Genomic DNA, 20,583 nt, shown 5'->3' with positions numbered 1-20,583 from the left:
ATTCCCTCTTATCAGGTGAGGCAATGTTCACTAAGCATCAGCTAGCTGCCGCCAATAGTGCCAGCTAGATGCCAGTAGTCTCGGAGAGTTCGTCTGACGTTTGTCGGTTATGTTCTACGGTTGCTTATCCTGTTTGCAATGACAATAATATTAAAACTAATTCAACTGATTTGATGCTTTGTGTTGATTGGTAGGAAAGAGGTTTAAATAAAAATTAGATTCTTTGGTTTTACTGAGATTGGAAAAGTGAATATAGTTCATGTACACAGCCTATTAAGTGAAAGTTTTATATTTTTTGGTTTTTGAATGCGGTATAATTCCTGGTCGATCAGCAGGCATCAAATGCCAAAATATTTATTCAGTTGTCATCCATTAAAATAAAATAACCAATCTCCCTCAACTGGACTATAAAATTTCTAGTTGCTTTCAAAGTTTCTAGCAAAGTTAGAATTTACGACATTTCTACATTACCGATTTGATAGTTTATCTGGGAAGTTTTTTCTGTTGAGCAATTTGACTTGTCTTTCTGAGAAATGAGTCAACTGATAAAACCCGAGGGCATTAAGTCTCTGAATATTTGTCTTTTTGAGGATTAAGGATCTGCTGGGCATTAAATCCCTGTAAGCATTCGTAGGCTCTGAGTTTACGGATCACCGAAGCTGCTGATGAAGCATAACTTCATGGTTTGAAGGGCAGTTTGAATCTTGATCAGTTTTGTCAAATTGGAGAAGGGATTTTGGCCACGTCAAAAGTGGAGCAAAAAAGCTAGTGGTTTTGCGGCGTGAATTTTTAAACTCCAATTTCAAACTCCACGTGGTGAGAAAACGGTGTTTGAACAGTAATTCGCGTTCTCAATTTGATTTTTTTGTTCACATGCGGCAGTTTGACTTCGATGTTTGCTATTTGTTTTCAATGTTCTGTCGTTTTTTCTAAGTAGTCTTCGCAATCCATTTATTGTCTTTTCTAGGTCTATTCTTTGAATTGTGTCAGGACTTTTCCTGCTATGTTCTTTTAATTTTTCGAATAAAATTTTGCTTCACTTTATTTTAGTTCATAGCTTGTTCAATATTTTGGGTGAAATATTAGCGACTTCTCTTTGCTAGTTGCACTGTTCTCCCAATCGGCTCAAAGTGCTTTTAAACAGCAGATGCTTAGCAGAGCAATCTAAAATGGACAGAATCAATGCCAAAAAGGAAATAAAAAATAGAAAAGGAGTAAACAGATAGAGCCCAATTTTAGATGCTTATGACTTGAACTTTGTTTATAAATGCTCTCGAACGAAGTTCGAAGCAATTAATTTAAACTTGTCTTTTGTTTGCAAAACTTTCGCTTGACCGTTTTCTTGTAGAACATTCTTTCGGAGTTTTTTGAACGCATAAAGAAAAGTTTTTTTTGGTACAGCCCCCTATGAATTAAATTGCCCCGCCTGTCGTTCCAGAGCAATTTTTCCGACTTCGGGTTATGTTTACAAAATTTAGTTACCATCTCTAATTTTTTTGTATTGATACCAGCGCCTGTATCCTCTCATTATGAAACAGGAGTATGTCTAACTACAAATTGAAATCAAATAAGTTCCCACTTTAAAAATTTATTTTTTTCTATACTGAAATGGGAAACTCAACAATTGAAGCCCGGCAGTGAAATTGTAGTGGAATTATTTTTATAAGAGTGATTTTTTGTGCTCGTTGATCGTGTCAACGTCTGTACCAATGAGAACTAACCAAAAATCTAAATTAATCATTATAAATTTTGTGTACTGTTTTTCATTCGCCTTACTCTTGTTTCAATTTTGACTTCTGGCTTTTTCATATCTACGGTTTTTTCCTGTCTACGTTTAATACAGTCTAAGGACTTGACTTCTTTGTTTTCGAAAATTGGTTTTTGAAAGTAGTTCAGTTAGTTTTTAATATATAGTAAGTTGGAACTAATGACAGTATTCACAGCCAGGAGAATTGTGTACCCCCTCCAACAACCCACCCCTCCCTCCACCTAACTACCCTTTACGTACAACTGCCCACACCAAGCCCCACACCAACCTACCTCACCGCCACCCCACCCCACACACCTACCGGTATATTACCGGTTGTTTTTTGTTTTTACCAGGTCGACTGCGTTCCGACGTTTGACTTTTAGCGAAAGAAGTGATGTTGACTTTCCTCACTCAAATATGACTTTCATACTCAACTAATTTAGGTTAAATTGAGCACAAGATGAGGACTAATATTCAATATGAAAAGGTCAGGTAAAATCAAGTTCAAGTTTTTGAGGCAGGACGAACCTTTGCTATGTTTCCGGAGCATTTTGTCTAATAGTTCTTGTCGTCTGACCGGTTGACTTTTCGTCCTCAAAAGCGTGATAAACAGGTAAAGCACGGAGGGCGTTGAGTTTCTGAACAGTTTTCTTAGAGCCTTAATAGTCTATATGCAAATCATCGAAACTGTTGATGAGACATAATTTCATGGTTTGAAAGGCAGTTCTTAAAATATGAGCCCTCGTCCACTGCTCAATGTGGACAAGCTGCTGGTAAATGTTTTTCAGAACACAGAAACTGTTTTGAATTTATACTATTCGATTCTCAAGAGTTGGCTTAACAGCTCAGTTGTCCTTTTAAATAAAAGCAACATTTCTTGAAACATAACTAAAAGAAAAGTCTAAAAAGAGGTGAACAGGTATAAATGTGTCGAAAACAAACTTTGTTTCAGACAGAACTAGTTGCTTTCCTTTTCTTGTTTTGGAATTTTTGTTTGAGCAGGGAACTATTTCGCTAATAGTCGGAGAAAATTGTGTTTTTAGTTGACGACAGACAATTTTTTCAGGCTCTCAAGTGTTTTTTAAACTTATAAGTTAGATGCGTGCTTTTTTGGGATCAGTTTTTTTGGGATCAGACAGGTTTTCAGTGTACTGCTCATTTTCTTTGGTTGTGAATTATTAATAGCCGCCCTCATCTTCTCAGCCGGCTATTATAGCGCTCCTATTTTTTTTCTGTTTGAGCAGTTATTTCGATGATAAATCTGTAATAAATTCATGATTTGTTTTTAACCGCAGGTGCTCAGTTGACGAGAAGCGTGCAATGGCGAGATGTCGCATGTTGGCGAACGAGAACTCTGAGCTGGGCGACCAGGTGTCGGAAAGTCGTCTCTCTCATTTCAGGGCACTCGTCGATGAACAAAGAAGTGCCATTGAAGAAGTCAAACAAGATATCGATAGTGCGTATTTATCAAGTTTCTTTGCTTCCCACCAGTCAATTCAAAAATGCTTTTTTCTTTACGTTTTTATGACAATGAAAATCGAACGGCGTTTTCGGATACAGTATGTTTGTTTGTTTGTTTGTATTACTCGTCACAAGGTTTCTACATTTTTGGAAAGTTCAACGTTAAAAATGTGGAAAATCAGATGAAAACAGGAAAGTGGCAAATACTTGCAAATGTGCAAATTGATCCTGAATTGCGTGTCACGTTGCTTTGAATGTTGGCCTGACGGAGGCCTCAACTTTAAGCTTTTGATGGTCCAATGTAGTATCTTGTGGAACTTGAGCTGTGTATGCTTATATTTGATGTCTGACTTTTATGACATCCGAATTCTCCCCTAGGAAGAGAGGTTGTCCTGTATAGAGGCTTGAGTGTCAAGTTTGTTGATTACACAATGAGTCTCAGATGAAGCTAAAATCAAGACAAGCCAATAATAGAAAAATTCTTGATTGAAGTGTTTGCGTAATTTTTAGTGTGTGAGAGTGTGACAGCTGAGCTGGACTCGGATCTAAGCACACTGCAGGGCACCATCATGCAGCTGTACCAAGCACTGCGAACCAAAGGCAAGGCCAGTGCGGATCTCGTGGCATGCCTCGAGTACAACCGACACTCCATCGCCCAAGCATCGTCAAGTTCCACAACCAACCCTTCTACACGATCCAAATCAAGTTCCAAGTCCAAATCGTCTGCATCCAAAACTCCCACATCTGCTTCTAAGTCGCAGAAATCTTCTACGCCTTTATCAACTGACACTGCTCACAGTGGTAAATGTTCAACTTTGTCAAATGGCAAGAATGTGCAAGAGAGTTCAAAGAAAAACTCGACCAGTGATATTGGAAATATTCGTGCTGAAAATGGACCGGCTTCTAAGAAAGCCAAAACGTCAATTTCTGATAAAAGCGCTGATAAAAAGGAACGAGAAACCAATCATTCATCCGATTCTACAGACTTTAAACAAGAAATCACTGTCAATGGATCTCATGATAATGATGTAGCTGTCGATTGTGACAATTCTTCCTTCATTAAGACACAAGAGATTGATGCTATCGAAGAAGCTATGGAGACATCGGTTTCTGAAGAAGCAAAACTCAAAGAAATATCAAATGGCTCCAGTTCAAAAGTAAATGGCGTTAAGCAAAGACTTTTGCGGGTTGACAGTTTTTCCGAGAACTTTTCTACAACTGCAGATGGTTCAAATTTAGAACAATTTTCAAATTGCGTTTAAATTCTGATGTTTATCTGAAAACTTTCCTTGCATTCGATGTTGTTTAGTATTAAACGTCTCCCCCTGTTTTCAGTTCTGTCTCAATAATGCTACGTTGTTTTTATCTCTGGCACTAAATGGTTGAAATACTATGTGCTTCTTATTCGTTATGCCTATATTTGATACATTTTGTTCGCAGGAGGGGAACAAGTGAATATCATTTTAACTTTTCTCTGATAATTCAAAATAATCAATGATCGAAATACCATCTTTTGAGTCTTAGTTTAACACACACGAAGTGAGATCGATTAAATTCATCGATTACATTCATGCAGCTGCTCAGCAGCAACTGACTGATGAGCAGATCGGTTTTCACAAAATATCAAAATTTTGATAATCAGTTTTCTTCGGGAAATTTTTCTTGGCGCAAATCATTTTTCCTATTGAAACAAAAATAAAAATTCAATTAAAAATATTGCAAATTTCAAAAATCTGATTATCAAAATTTGCGTTGCCTGGGTTTTGGACATTAAAAAGTGGAAAATGATTCAGCAATCCTTACATCAGCTCAAAAAGTGGTATATTTGAAACAGGAATTAGATTCAAGTTTATTCAATCGCTACTTACAAAGATCACGTGCCCTTGAAGTAGCATTGAATCCTTATTTATTTTCCACTAAAGACAAATTTCAAAGTGACGTAAAGTTTCCTTCATGCGCGTATAAATTCAGCCAGATGTGACGTATCATTCAAGAGTAGTTTCATATTCAGGGTTAGTTTGAGCTGCAATCTAATATATGCTGGACTACTTTGGCTTATTTAGAAAAATGGAGAATTTCTGACTGTTTTTGGCTTAAGAGCTCCATTTTTGGGACAAGTCGAGTAATTGTTAACAGTTGTCCGTCTTGTGCGCTGTTTAGCAGAGATTTCCTAGGGAAAGGAATAACAAAAAGTACACACTATTTCCTTAGATTTTCTAATGCATGAGCTTGTCCGCTTCGATTTAGCCCTTCCGGAAATAAGTCTTACGCCCAAAGAAGTTAAAAACTTAGATGCCCAAAATCTTAAGCCCCGTTGCTTCAGAGGTACTTGTCAGTCTTCCAGTGGTATTTAGTTGATGAGCTCAAACTCTTAATGTGCTCCCCTTTTTTCTAACAGCTAATATTCAATTAGTAATTTGGGAAAAGATCGTGACCTCTATTACGAATGGAAAATTTAGTTGAAAAATTATATGCAAAATTCATATAGCAATAAATCCTATGCTTGATTGTGTATTAAAGATAAAGTAAAATTTATCTTGTGTTAGTCAATTATCAAGTATCTACAAAATTCGAATATTTTGTCTTGGGAGCGCGAGAATGTTACAACTATGAGTTGGCAAACAAGGGTGATCAAACAGATTTCGAGTTTCTTTAAATATGGGAACTCTCAATTTCAGCGAAAATGATAAAAAGCAATGCAAACATCCTACGAAAACAATGCAACTAAGGAACGAATTGCAATCCTCCAGAATTGATTAAGATGGAGAAGTGAATTCCGGTCCATTGTTTTAATACTCGTAGAACATACCATTTTTGAAGGTCGTGGATCCTAATGAATTTTTGGACGCCTGAATATATCCTTCGTTATCTTAAACCGGGGTAAAGAAAGATATTTGTCGCAGTTTAACTAAGAAAAAAGGATTTCCCTGCACTAAGGAGCAGTTTAGTACCGGCTTTGCATTTGAATAAATGAAATACTTCGCATTATTTTAAAATAATTTAATCATCAGCTAAAATGAGCAATCAATTTATTTCAATGTGGAGTCAATCAAACTATTTCGGGTCGTGGCGCAAATTTATTGAATTTACGTTTTTCAAACCAAATCAGTACTGAAATCGGAAATTCTCTTAATCGACAGTGTTTTTGTTTTTTGAAAGTCGCATCTCATCCAGCTATTCTACAATTCAAAGAATTTGAATTGTATAGGGGCGCTGTCTTATTTTTACGACTCGGAGAGGAGTATTGGAGAAATTTCTTTTTAATATCACTTTTGTTGTAGTAAATTTTGAAGCAGGCAATGAAATGTGAAAAATTTCGGAGTGGTTGGAAAATTAAGAAAAGTAAAGAGTAGAGCGAAAAGAGTGGCTTTTTGATAATTTTCGAGAGCAAATCTTTTGTTCAAATGCCGGCTTTTAAAAGTTTTCATTTTTATTTAAAAGTTTGATTATGCTATCGTATTAATTTTTGGATTCTTTCACAGAGGTTTAAAGGTTTCTTGTAATTGAGTTTAATGTTGGTTTTCAGCAATTTTACTAATTTTTAGGCGAATTGTAGACGTTTTTCCCTTATTGTTTTGCTTTACTGCATGAAGTGTGATTTGGAACGACACTTAATTCATACGGATGTTCAAATACCAAGGGAGTACAGTTTTGTTTTTACAAGAATTTTTTTTGTTGAGAAATATGACAAAAATGTTGAAATTTGAATGTTTGTCTCAATTTTTTTTGCAGTTTTTAGCCTATTATGACTTCCCTATTGTTTTGCGGGAATTTCAATACTCGTATTTGCCTGAATGATTTTGTTATCACTGTCTTTGAGCGCCCGTTTTATATCAAAAATTCGTTACTTTCTGGTGTTTTAGAGCTTTTTTTCAGTAAACACATTTTCAGTAAACACATGAATTTACTGCAAAAAAAATTAAATTCTCATGCGTGGTTTAAGAGGGTGCTAGTTATTTGAAGGGATTGTATTTTTGTTTTCCTGAGTCATTAGAATTCTTCCGAAATTATTTTGGCCACGCCGAAACTGGAAGTGGAGCAAAAAGTTTACTTACTTTGCGACTTGATATTTGCGACACTAATATTTTAAAGTACAGAGAGAGAGAAAACGGTTTTTTGAGCAAAAATTGGTTATTGCGTGTGATTTTTATTATAAGAATTTTTTTTCCCAATCCGTAGTAATTAAACCATATTAATTAAATCACACTAATTAAATAGATCATAGTAATCATAGTAATTCCTAATCCATAGTAATTAAATCAAATATAAAACTGTTTTTAAAAATTTCCAAAACATTGCAAAATTGAAAAAAAAGCTTCCGGTTTTTGCAGTGAAAATGTTTAAAACTATTTTTTGTCTTTGTAGTTATGTCAAGTAAACCATCAGCAAGATTTGAAAAGTTTCGTTGGTCATTAATGATCGTTAAACTCAAAAGAGGCCAAAATTATTCAAAAATTTTGAAAACAACAGCAAGTTTTAACAAAATCTTGCAAATACAGACAAAAGTTCTTCAAAAACGTTTCACTGTCTTAAGAGACTATCCAGTATTCCTATTTTAAGCATTAAATAGTTTCACTGGCTCATAGAAATCCACAAAATTGGAGCATGATAATAAATTTCCGAAAAATTTGAAAAAAAAATTAATATTTAAAACAAGCTAAAACTGGATTCATTAAAATATTGATAACTAATTCATTAACTCCAGAAACTATGCAGCAGTTTATTATCAAACCTTGGAGGAGGTCACAAGTACCCTGGTGCAGGAAAAATGGTAAAAAATTCAAAACGATTCAAAAAACACAAAAAAATTGCAAATTTTTCCAAAAATTGGTGATATTAAAATCTTGAAAATATTCCATTACATCTTGAAGTTATGCAGTAACACATAATCAAAACCTAGAGTAGGTTATGTGGCTCTTGAGGCTGGAGAAACCTAAAAAATGACAAAATTTCAAAAAACTTGAAAAGAATTGAAAGTTGCATAAAAAAACTTTGTGATAATAGAGGTTGAAAACTAATTAATGGCGAAAAAAATGTTCCAGTAACTTACTATCAAACCCTAATGGAGATTTTCTGTTAGGCTGAAAGACCTGAATAATGACAATAAATGTCAAAAAGAAATTGAAAAAATTGCAAGTTTTGTAAAAAGAAATTGCTAAATTTCGTGGTGTTGAAATCCTAAAAAACTTATCATTACAATTAAAAATTATACAGTAACCTATTGTCAAAACCTATAAGAGGTTCCTTGGCTCTTGAGGCTGGAGAAACCTAAAAATGGACGAAAATTTTCAAAACAATTGAAAAAATGCTATTTTTATCAAAAATTGCTAAAATTTGCCATATTAAGAAATTGAAAGCTGTTCCATAGGCAAATAAAATTTAATCAGTAACTTGTTATCAAGCCCTTTCTGGCCCCTGCGTCTGGAAAGACTTGAATAATGAAATATAAATGTCAAAAATTGAAAAAATTTGCACGTTTTGCATGTTGAAACCTTTCCACTACCACTAGAAACTATGCAGTAACCTTTTTTATAACCCTAGAGGAGATTCCTTGGCACCCAGGGCTAAAAGAATTCAAAAAAAGACAAAAAAATTTTTAAAAATTCTGAAAAATTTAATAGAAGTAGTATAAAACTGCGTGTTTTTAGCGATCGGTTGTTCGTCAGTAGCCACGGGGGAGGTGTTTCACCGGGTGGCTGATTGAGAGGGAGGGGGCGGGCGGTGGGTAACATTGGGTGGGGTAGGGGCAACAGCGCGGTGGGGGGCAATAGTCGGGGGATGGGGGGTCAACAGTGGGGGTGTCTTCACCCTCTAAGTCTCCAAAACAGTTTCAGCTGAAACAGAGATGAAAGGCTCTAAGAGCACTTAATGACCGCTGGGCGCTAACTGTTTATTCATTTTGAGGGCGAAAAGTCAAAAGCGTCAGACGAAAAATCGGTCAAGCAAAAAATTGCATAAAAAAGACCGACAGGACTAATATAATTGCTACAAATTTTGTTTGAGAGCATTTAATAATCGATTAAAAATTGATTCACAAAAATATAGGTTGCACAATGTTGCAAAAGCAATCTTGCACTATAGTTACCAACAAAATAAATTTTCGGCGTGTTTTTGTAATGAGCATCTAAAATACTCTAGGGAAGGCAAGTAACTCTACCCTATCCGAAGCCAAGCCGAGAACTCCACCACCCACCAAGAATCATAGCTTCGTGATAATCGAAATAGGACAGCAGACGAATCTAGATGAGGACATGGCTTGCCTGGAGCACACCCAATGCATGGCGCCTTTATGGTACAAGTCATGACTGTAATAGCCGTGGCCTGTACACACGCCACAACCGTGAAGAGTCGAGGCGATAACCAGGATCAACCATGATATCTCTTCCGCGACGTGATCTGGTGGTCCATTCCTTTCAGTGCCAAGACTGAAGTCATAGGGCACACGAGTGCACTCAAGTAACCTCATAAAGAGGTAAGCACAAGCTGACAGTTCGTATTACATCCCATAAAAACAGTTTGCTAACCGTATGGTAGATTGCTCTGCCAGTCACAACTGCGGAGAATGCAAGAGGCAATTGTCTTTGAGCAGAGTCCTCAAAATCAGTGAATTCTCAACCATCCTCGTAATGGAGACAATCATGATATGGAACAACAAACTTGCAACCAAGTCGAAAGCAACCAACTTCTCAAAGCTGCTCGAAAATAGAAGTTCATTAACAAAACTCGTAAAAGCATCATATAAAAAAGATCTTGAGATATGTCATCCCTCCCAAACACTGGCTCAGGAAAACAGAAAATGGCTCAATAAAACTCAAGGTCTTAAAAATTCTCACGTTTTTAGCGTAGTTTTTCTAGCTCAATCAACGATGTAGTAGCAGTTACTGGATATAAACAGCTGCGTCGTTAATTACCAACCAATTGTTGGCTTCATTTTGGAATCTTGGTTCCAATTTCTGAGTCTTTTGAGGTCAACCTGTAGCACAAAATGAAAAAAAAAATGAAATGTAATTTTGTGCATATGTTTTAACTTTCCGCTAAATCTTGTTGATTTGCGCAGATCGTATGCTCGCCAAATGAAGTCAATCTGATATTTTGTGAATTTGAACCTTCAAATCTTGGGTCAATTTAATTAACAGTCATATTTCAACAGTTGAAACGTTTATAATTTGACAATTATTTATCTCAATTATCTCTAATTTATTTTCTGACGACAGCTTTGGGGACGAAAGCAGAAACGATATAGTCTATTCTTGTGCTTCTAATTATTTATCTTATTGCGATGGTTACTTTACGGCCTGTAGCAAAAAGACTATCCAATTTCAATAAGGGTTGGTAATCGAGGCTCTACAAGCAACCTTTCTCCTTTAAACTACAGATAAATAGGGTACTACGAGCGTACTCAAGCTACTCTGGGTCAAAGAGAGCACAAGGTGTACGCAGTTTCATTTTGTTTTCTTATTAGTATCTCCATTTGGGCGTGTGTATGATATGTCCCTTGGCGTCTTTCACAATTGTAATGTATGTGGAGGGCGTAGATACTTTGCTGCGCTTCATCTCATTCGAGCTGTAAGTGTCGTCGAAGTGCGAAATCTGAAATAGATGGTTGGTTTCCAACACAAACAAAAAGTGCTCATAAATATGGATTTTCTAACTTTTGCGTAAACCTGGGATATTTTATCACGTGGCCAGTAGATTGCCAAAAAATAACCATCGTTGACCCTGCAGGGATTGAAAGAGTTAGAAAAAAATGACGATCACCTTGTTATCTTCTAAGTACCAAAAAGTGTTCTAATTGTTCGCAGTTTTATGAATTTTTATAAATCAGGTGAATTTATCCTTCAAATTTGACGATAATAAGCTGAATACTAAAATCAATTAGGGCCTTGTCTAAGTTTTTAAACATAGACTTTATAGTCTATTTGGGGTCTTTTTGGGCCATCCCGTTCCTTTTGGCTTCACTTTTTTTACCCTGACTGTGTTTCGTAAAATTGCGGAACGAAATCCGAATTCTGTTCACTTGAAACAGTGAGTGAAGTAAAACAGAAGTCAAACGTGAAGGCCATGAAACATGAAAATGATAAAAAATATAAACTAAATCAAAAACATAGCAGGACACGTCCTGAGATTCAATTTAACGTATTTTCTGATCTTTTCCGTTTGCGCCCTCCAGTATAGTGGGTGCATTTTATTTGCAACCCCAAGAAGCACGTGCCAATTTTTTTACATAATGATTTACTATGTAATAGCACATGCTCGGTAAGGGGGTGCATAAAGGTACTGGGGGGAGCACAAACGGAAAAGATTCAAATTTTCATTGGCTAATTAAAAACAAACCTATGGATAACTAGGAATTGCATTGATGCAGAAAAGCATTCAGAGAGAACTCGGAATACGGTAAAACAAGATAAATTGCTGCACGTAATTAAAAAACACAATCAAGGAAACCCAATTCTTGTCAAAACACCAATTTCTCTTTAAAAGGGGAGTGAATAAGTTTCAAGTCAAAACCATTCGCTTGTTTGCTCTACATCCCGTTTCAGCGTGACCAAAATCAGTACTCCAATTTCACTTCAAAAATAATCAAAACGCGTGAACAGATCTTATTAATTCGAAAAACTACGAAATTTGACTAATGCCACAGCCATTAAATCACTTCAATGAACTATGTACTTAATTGTATCATTCATTTCAAAGATAGATTAGATAAATTGCAAAAAATCCAAAGTTGAACAAAATCAAAGTCTTCAACCTGACAAGTTTTCATAAATCTCCATCAATTTCAATCCTGAAGCACTTTCCTTTAACAGGGCTCTTGATACTTTTCAATCTCATACAATGATTCACCATAATAATCGACACCATATTATGCAAAGAAGTAAAAAGATATTTTGCGATGAAAGAAAAACAAACTAGAAGTACTCATATTCTGCTGACGTTTTTTTAAAACTTTTCCCTGTTTTTTGTTATGACTTCCTAAATAACTGTCCTGCAGACTCTTTTTAATAATCACCGGTTACATTACTAAACTATTCACATATCCCGTTTTAGCAATTTAATTTTTTAAGCTCAATTTAATTAGCAACTATGCAGTCAAAACTGCTATGAGAAGCACATTAAAGAAAAAACTGAAGAAAAAACATTTCAAAATTACAACACACGCCAAATTTGTGTCAGCATAATTAATATTCTTACACAAAAACAATTTTAAATTGATACCGATCATTTCAAAAGGCTATGCGAGAGACCTACAAAAACATTAAAATACCTATAGAACCGCAAAATGAGAAAAAAATAGCTAAAAAAATTGCACCTAAAATTGAAATCAATAGTTAAAAAAGTCTCAATGACTACGAAACGCAAATTTAGTTATTAGATTTTGAAAATGGACCTCGCTACAAAAAGAGCATTAAACAGTCTTAATTAAAGTTAAGAATATTTCGGAAATAATATTTTTCGAAGTCATTAAAACCCGAAGAAGTAATTGACAAAACTCAGAAAAGTGTTGCCAATTTCCTACGATAAGATATTAATTTTAGATACATTAATGCCATTGATTATGGAGGGTCAACCAATGGCTGGTGTGGGACTGGGTGAGATGGAAGAGAGGGGAGACGAATCGGCAGAGGAGGGTGGACGGGGAATTGTGGGTTGAGTGAGGCTCGAGCGTTGGTGCGTTGGCTTGAGCGTTAAGTGGCAGGGGTGACTGAGGGGGTCAAACTGTTAAAACTAGGAACCACCTTTTACATCATGAAATTGCCCATGAACGCGCAGGGCTGTAAAAGAGCTGCTCAGCCAGTTACTCTTCTCTAGGTTTTACTTGTTTATCCCATTTTTATGGAAAAGTTAAAAGGGACAGACGAAAAATCGGCCAAGCAAGAAATTGCATAAAAAGACCATAGGACCAATTTAATTGCTACAAACTTCGTTAAAGAGCAATTAAAAAGTCCCTCAAATATACTCCTATACATATTTGCGGGCGTTAAACATTTTTTGACCCCGTAAATGAAAACAAAAACAACTGATTAAAAAATCAAAAGAACTCGCCTAAATTCAGAAATTATTACTTGCTTAAGACCCCCATTGAACCGTGACCAACGTCAATTGAAGAACAAGCTGTCAAGAACGCAAAAACGAACAAAAATTGTCCAGAACTCATGCTCTTTCAGTGACTTCAGCACACTCAGCACCTAACATACTTTTATGGCTAGCTTAAGGACATGCCAGGACAGTTTAGGGACACACAATACAAAGTCTTCTAAAAATGCAAAGTTAACAGTTGCGCAGCTAATGTTAATTATTTTGGTATCAACGTTTGTAATATTTTTTTTTGTTTTTGAGTTGAAGCCTCATTTTTGTGTGTTGTCTATTACTTGTCTGTTGAAATACTTGAACATATCCTCCCTTCTACACCACGATGGAATATATGTATACACTATTATTGTTTTTACACTTTTATAATGCCAGACATGAATTGTGAAACCGTGAATTGTGGCGAATTTTTTTCTTAACGCATTCACCTCAATCATTGCATTCCCGCCGTTATTTCATTCTGTAAATGAATTTTCATAGATGATTTTTAAATAAATGGCTAAAATTGTTTCGGGTTACTTTCGGCAAAAAAATTACCGTGTTTACCTATGTTTTACAAAAATGTCACTTTTACAATTAATATCCCTAGTCTAGACCTAGACTCAATAAAAGTCTTTAGAAGTCTAGTGTGCGGGCAATATTGACTTCAGCTACATGGTCAAGATAATGCCTTTTCATAGCAAAATATGTTAAAGGAGGGTATTTTCATGAGTTCAGCAAGAGTTTCTTCATAGCGAATTAGAGTGAAGTTCTCTTCATCGATTGTGCAAGAGTCTCTTCATAAACACGCATGAATCGGGTGTGCACTTCCAATGGATCGACATAGTGAATTTTTGGAATTAGTAATAGTTATTTTTCATTTTCTATAAACTGGATGCGGAAGCATCAACGAGCAACAACCAGTTAGAATAGCAAAAGTATTCGGTCGTGGGGGGCAACTAAGTTCCTTGGGGGGTTTAAATGACGCCATTAGAGAAAAAGGGATTTCAAAGGACGTAAATGACGTCATTAGAGGACATCATATTCCACTATAACTGCTAAAAAAATTAAAAAAGAAAAAAGACGCACCAACTTTTTATTCGATTTTTAGTAGCAACTGCTGCCACTTGAATTATTCTGCTCACACCTGTTTTTAAGAGATAAATTTATATCAAGCTAAATGAAAAGTATGATTTTGGAGAAGCAAACCATATTTCGTAACCCTTGCGACCATCACTATAAATCATGGTGCGAAGATTACTTTTGGAGCTAGAATTTTTTGCTCTCATAATGCGTATAAATACAGCTTAATATTTAGGTATTTTTCATCCTTCAAGTCACCATCTTGATCTGTTATTCAAATCTCTCCAGTAAATCTCTAAATTTTATTGTAAAATACTTTTGATTATTCTTTCATTTTGGGAAACCAATTCCTTCACTTAGTTAATAACGCTTTTCATTCCACCTGCAAAAGTCCATAACCCAACAGGTTATGAGCTCAGCAGTTTTTCAAGTCATAAAATCTTTTTCTGAAACCAAACTAATACGTTTCTGACCGTCATAGTCCTTTCTTGCTTAATAATTTTTTCTTTTCACAACTGTTAAATCAGCTCAAAATACGATGACTCAACAGACAGTGAAGTTGCTGACCTACACTGGAAAAGCACAAGACATTTCAGTCGGGAGCACAAGATTTGTGACGATGATTCAGGCCAAAGTTCTATTGGGGACAGAAGAGCAACTCAATGAGCCAGCATTATTGTCCAATGAGGCAAGCAAGGAGGAGAACAAGAGCCACAAGGTGCCGAAAGATGCATATTAGAAAGAAGATGCAGACATCCAGGACAAAGAAAACAATGTGTGGCGCCATCTGGCTGTGACTCCAGATGCAACAGCCCTGGTGAAGTTTAGACGTGGCTGTGAGGGAGATGCCTTAGCGATGAAGCAGAGGCTTGGAAGCTTTTGCAAGACAGATTTGAGTGTGTGGGGAAACCGACGTGTGGTGACTTTGATTGCAGGACTGGCTCGTCTGCAGCTCAGTGAAGCAAAAGATCTGTGCAGCTTCTTCATCAGAGGACACGAGCTGCTCTCAAGGCTTCAAGAGGCAATGGAGAGCAATCTCATAGACTTTCTTTGACGCATTGGTCCTCAAAAGTCTGCCAATAAGATCTAAAAATTTTTTTTATACAGAAAAACTTCAACCCAGCAACAAAATTATTAGAGTTGAGGATAAGGCTCGAGAAGTATTAGGAGAGCACAACACAGAGGCGCAATGGACAAAGTAGTTCCGTGGCAGCAGCAGTGTAGCGTAACTTCAAAAAGAGTCCATAGAAAAAACTGCTTTGTGTGTGGGATCTTTCGACACTTTGCCCAGGACTGCAAAAGGAAGGGGCAGCACATTGCCTTAAGTATGGTGCAAACGGTCGAATAGACAGGGCACGCCAGAGACAAAGAGTTGGAGGCAACCAGGAGTCAGCGGTGATGGGTACAGCATTGACTACCTATGTTGAGGAATGCTGGGTTGCTTCAACACAGGGGCGGACTTCAGACATGATAGTGGAAACAAGTTGCACATATCACATAGTGACGAGCATCGATGCGTTCCTGCGTTTTGTGCCCGTTCAGTCAGTGATCAGGAAGGATTTGTGTCGATCAGCACAACCTCAAACAGACGGGATATCCAAACAAACTCAAAAATCTCTCCTGAGTGCCTGCCACTTCAAACATCTCTAAATCTCGATGTGCACGGAGCGGGGACTTAGCATCACTTTCAAAAACAAGAGCTGCATGAAACTCCGGAAGAGAACTCGGGTAAATTTCACTCAAAAGAATAATTTGTTTAACTTAACTTGCAGCGTTCTGCAGTTCAAGATGAGTTCCAACAGGATGTGTGTGCAATTGCCATAATCACAAAGATTTCAGTACCAAGAGTGACAGAAGCCCAAGTATAAGAGAATTTAATGACAGTCTTCACGGACGATATGGGACTATTCAAGGTAGAGTGATTAACAGTGTTTGGGTTCTGCACTGTGTTTGCAGACCACTACACAGAGTTTGTGTTTGTGGACTTGCTTAAGGCACGAAGTGATGCTCTGGCCATCCATTTGAAGGTTGGTCTCAGCTCGGGACGCTCGAGAATCTGAGACAAGAGATTGCGAAGGAGTACCTCTCAGAGCAGTTAAGGACGTACTGTTTTATGAAGACATATGCCCCAAAGAGCTGATGCGAGCTATGAAATCTAAGCTTTCAATTAGTTGACTATTTGTGATTGCACAGTCATCATGAGGAAGAGAGAGAGAGAGAGAGAGAGAGAGAGAGAAGTTGGTAAACTTAAACCGAAGTCGCTGGGGGGAAGTTTCAGGGATAAACTGACGGTGACAATGGATAACTCGTGTTCGTACCCAGCTCATGCAAGATGCTGCCAATTTGAGTTGTGATCATCAAGGAATCCGAAGTAGTCCCACTCCCTGACAGCACAGAGACGCCTGACCTACTAGATGAGCGGTCACAACAAATGGTGTTCTGGCACGCAGATAATGGTCATTAAGACGATGGAAACAAAGAGAGACATGGCACATCTATTGTAGTAAGGAGGAGCGGCATGACGCGGAACGCGTGAACACCCAAGAAATGACACTGACCAATAGAGAACTGAGTGTATCGGGAGCAGCCATAGAAGTTTGAGAAAAGAGATCAGACTGAGAGAAGTTAGTATGATGATTGAGTGAAGCAAATTTGATTTGAAGCATATTGCTAACAACTGATACAAGGAGTTGGCGAACTTCCTACTGCGACATGGGTTCCCAAAGAAGTAAGAACGATCATTATTTGTTCGCAAAAACAGAGACAGAGCGTGGCACCTTTACCTTGGTCTGTGTTGACGGCATAATAGTAGAATCAAGAAGAATGACAGCTATCTCGGACGCCAAGAAAGCACTCGAGGCAATATTTCACAGACAGAGGGAGACTACAATCGTTTCTGGGCCTCAGAATCAGACCAGACGAGGGCAAGGGGATAGTCGATCGGGAAAGCTACATATAAACAATTTTTGAGCGGTGTCTAATGGATCAATGCAAACCGTCAAGGACTCCAGCTGACATTGAAAGCACAAAGCAGCAGAGGCAGAGAGCGGAGACAAAAAACAGAATCCAAGGGTCTACAGAAGCTTGGTTGGATCTTTTCTTTATCTCGCCAATCCGACGCGACAGTCAACATTTTAGCCAGACACATGAATGCACCTACAATCAACTTTGGTTATGCAGAAAAAGACTGTTACGTTTTCTTCAAGGTGGAAAAGTGGCTAATGTTTATATACACTTAAGAGTCTAATTATAATTTAGTGGCGGAAAGTGATGCAGACTGCTCTGGTGAGGTGTGTGTCGGACAATCAACAACGGGCTACTACTTCATGTTCACCGACGTGTTTCAACACTCAGCTGGGTTGTACAGAAGCACGCCATATTTGCTCGTTCTTCATCGAAAGTAGAATATCGGGGCATGACAGCAGCAGTGTAATAAGCACTATACTTGAAGCAACCTGTAGAGAATATTGGCAACCAACAGAAACATCCAATAGCAATTGCAGTGGACAATAAGAGTTGTATCGGACATGACAGAACCCAGTCACGGGAGCCACAAGAGGAGCAAGCACATCGCGACAAAATTTTACTTTGTTTGGGATAAGACGAAAGATGGTATTGTTTCAATTCGCTACGTTCGTATTGACAAAATGGCAGCAAAAATCTTCAGGAATTCTTTACTCGTGTCGAAGGTGGAAACATCCAGAACAGTTTCGATGCGAGCAGACTCTACACAATCAGCTGAAGTCTGATTGGGGTTGTTTGAAATTGACTTCAAACTTAGATATAATATTAGTTGAAGAAAAAATTTAGCAGACCTGGAGTCCCACTTGAAGTTGTTTTAAACAAACAAAATGATGAATTGTATCAGAATTGAAGCAGAATTGAATCTCTGATAAAGCAATGCTTCGTTCAGTTTCAAATATTCCAGTTATTATAAATAGAACCGTTTTGTTGTATTTATTTCTGAGGCTAATCTCTACCACCACGTGCTTTATGTACATGTATGGTCATGATATCCGGGAAATAGGAATGATTTCTGGAATTTTGTAGAAGCAAAATATATTTGGCGGCCTTTGCAACCCTCAGTATAAAGCAAATTGCTAACATTAATTTTGTCTCTTGACTTTTTGTACTGTTAATGGGTGCATATATACGGTTGATTTTTGAGCTCTTTTTCATCCCTAAAATCAAATCTTCATCTTGATCTATTATTCAGTGCTCTCTTGTAAATCTCTAAATTCTATTGCAAAACATCGTTTTGTTTTTCTCTCATTTTGAGAAACTAATTCCTTTACTTCGCTAAAAAAACACTTTTCATTCCACCTGCGAAAGTCCATAACTTAACATATCATGGGCCCGCAGTTTTCTAAGTCGGAGAATAATTTCTATAATTTAATATATTCTAATTTAGATTGATTATAACAACGATCAAGTAATAATATAACCGATAATATACGGTTGATTTTTGAGCTCTTTTTCATCCCTAAAATCAAATCTTCATCTTGATCTATTATTCAGTGCTCTCTTGTAAATCTCTAAATTCTATTGCAAAACATCGTTTTGTTTTTCTCTCATTTTGAGAAACTAATTCCTTTACTTCGCTAAAAAAACACTTTTCATTCCACCTGCGAAAGTCCATAACTTAACATATCATGGGCCCGCAGTTTTCTAAGTCGGAGAATAATTTCTATAATTTAATATATTCTAATTTAGATTGATTATAACAACGATCAAGTAATAATTTTGCATAAAAAAGACCAACATTTTTACAATAATTGCTTTAAACTTCGTTTTGGGGCAATTAATTAGACAACATTTGGAATTCCGCTAAAAAAGTTTCAGAAAACTAACCAAATAGTGTCTTGAGAATTGCTCTCGAACAGCTAGTGGGAGCTCTGATCGACTGCAACCTGCTTGAGATAGGTTCTGGGAAGTAGCATGGAGGGGAGCAAGAAGTTCACTAAATTGCTTGAAATGACTTGATATGAGTTTATTATATGCAAATTTTAAGAACTGAAGTTAAATAAAAAAAGTTAAAGCATGTTACTGCGGATCCGACATTTTATTCGCCTGCCAAAATCTTTTAACGTTTCATTATGTGCAACAGTTTACTTACTTTGTAACTTCTTCTAGCGAATTTTCCATCACGATCACACACAGACTTCCTTGTTGATTTGCGAATGGTTGGAGACCCCCCATAGCTGCTTCCACTAGAACGTGAAGGACTAGAATTATTGTTTTTGTTGTTAGGCAAGTGCAACCTCTCACAGCATGTCTTACACCTCACTGTCTGTGCTGACAGTCTGGGAAAGGGTTCTAGAGCATAGGTGACTTTCTTTAGGGGGTTCTTAGGAAGTTTTTGGGTCCTGAGGATCGGCTCGTGGCTGTGGGACACCCAACTTTGGTTCACCCTCAATTCACGTGGTAATGAATCAGTTTTGGTCAGATTTCGCCCTTAAACAAAACAAGTCTTTAGGTTATTATCAGCAAGCAATTATGCATTTGAGGCCATTGCTGATAAACATTTTTTTGATAAAATTCGTAACTGATACGAAAATGGTCCTGCACTGAAACTATAAACTTTGGTCAATATCTTTTGATATAGTGCTTTTTACTGTAATCCCGGGTTGAAAATTATTCGATTTCATACAAGGATCAGATATGATTTCATACTACTGATACTTGATATAGAACGATATTAGTATGAAATCAAAGAAATCATATATGATCCTTGTAATATTACCAATAATTTATTTATGAGCCCTGTAGGATTGCCAAGAAATCATATATCATCGTAGAATGGTTAGCAAGAATCATACATCTTTGTATGATTTCCAGAAAGCTTCTGAAAACGAAAATTATACAAAATTTCCTGCTTGCAAATTTTTGTATGATTCCTCTATGACCTTCAGGAAATCATATATGATCTTTGTGTGACTACTAAGAATTCTTACAAACAATTTAAGATCTAGTATAATTACTAAAAATCATATATGACCTGGTTTAAAATCAAATACGTTGTATGATGGGTGATCTGGGTTACGGGTAAGAAAATTGAGCCAGCAATGATTAAAATAGAACAAAGAGCAATTTTAAAGAACATAAACAGGCAAAGGTCTGCATCATTACTTTCGAAGGACAGGCAAGGGCTGGATTAAATCTAGCCTTCTTCAGCCGGAGAATAGCAGCCGTAATAAATTCGCTAAGTAGCTTCAAATGAG

At 36.8% G+C, this 20,583-nt stretch overlaps 2 protein-coding genes across 3 annotated transcripts in view; one reads left to right on the top strand and one right to left on the bottom strand.

Annotated features, from left to right (window-relative positions):
* Positions 1 to 4,715, top strand: part of LOC142339769 (uncharacterized) — a 50,529-nt gene extending 45,814 nt beyond the window's left edge. The window contains exons 5-6 of the mRNA XM_075390032.1: positions 3,046 to 3,206; positions 3,722 to 4,715. Of these exons, the coding sequence (XP_075246147.1) occupies positions 3,046 to 3,206; positions 3,722 to 4,473 (913 nt within the window). The 3' untranslated portion in view covers positions 4,474 to 4,715. The remainder of the gene's footprint in view (positions 1 to 3,045; positions 3,207 to 3,721) is intronic.
* A 5,562-nt stretch (positions 4,716 to 10,277) lies between these two features.
* Positions 10,278 to 20,583, bottom strand: part of LOC142349652 (uncharacterized) — a 31,203-nt gene continuing 20,897 nt past the window's right edge. For both annotated transcript variants that reach the window (XM_075401374.1, XM_075401381.1), the window contains exons 3-4: positions 19,479 to 19,816; positions 10,278 to 10,801 (exon numbers count right to left, since the gene is read on the bottom strand). In XM_075401374.1, coding sequence (XP_075257489.1) covers positions 10,670 to 10,801; positions 19,479 to 19,816 — 470 coding nt within the window. In that variant the 3' untranslated portion in view covers positions 10,278 to 10,669. The remainder of the gene's footprint in view (positions 10,802 to 19,478; positions 19,817 to 20,583) is intronic.

This window comes from Convolutriloba macropyga, chromosome 1, assembly GCF_964194025.1.
Source record: "Convolutriloba macropyga chromosome 1, txConMacr16.3, whole genome shotgun sequence".
Lineage (NCBI taxonomy): Eukaryota > Metazoa > Xenacoelomorpha > Acoela > Convolutidae > Convolutriloba > Convolutriloba macropyga.
This window is presented reverse-complemented; position numbering and strand designations above follow the sequence as displayed.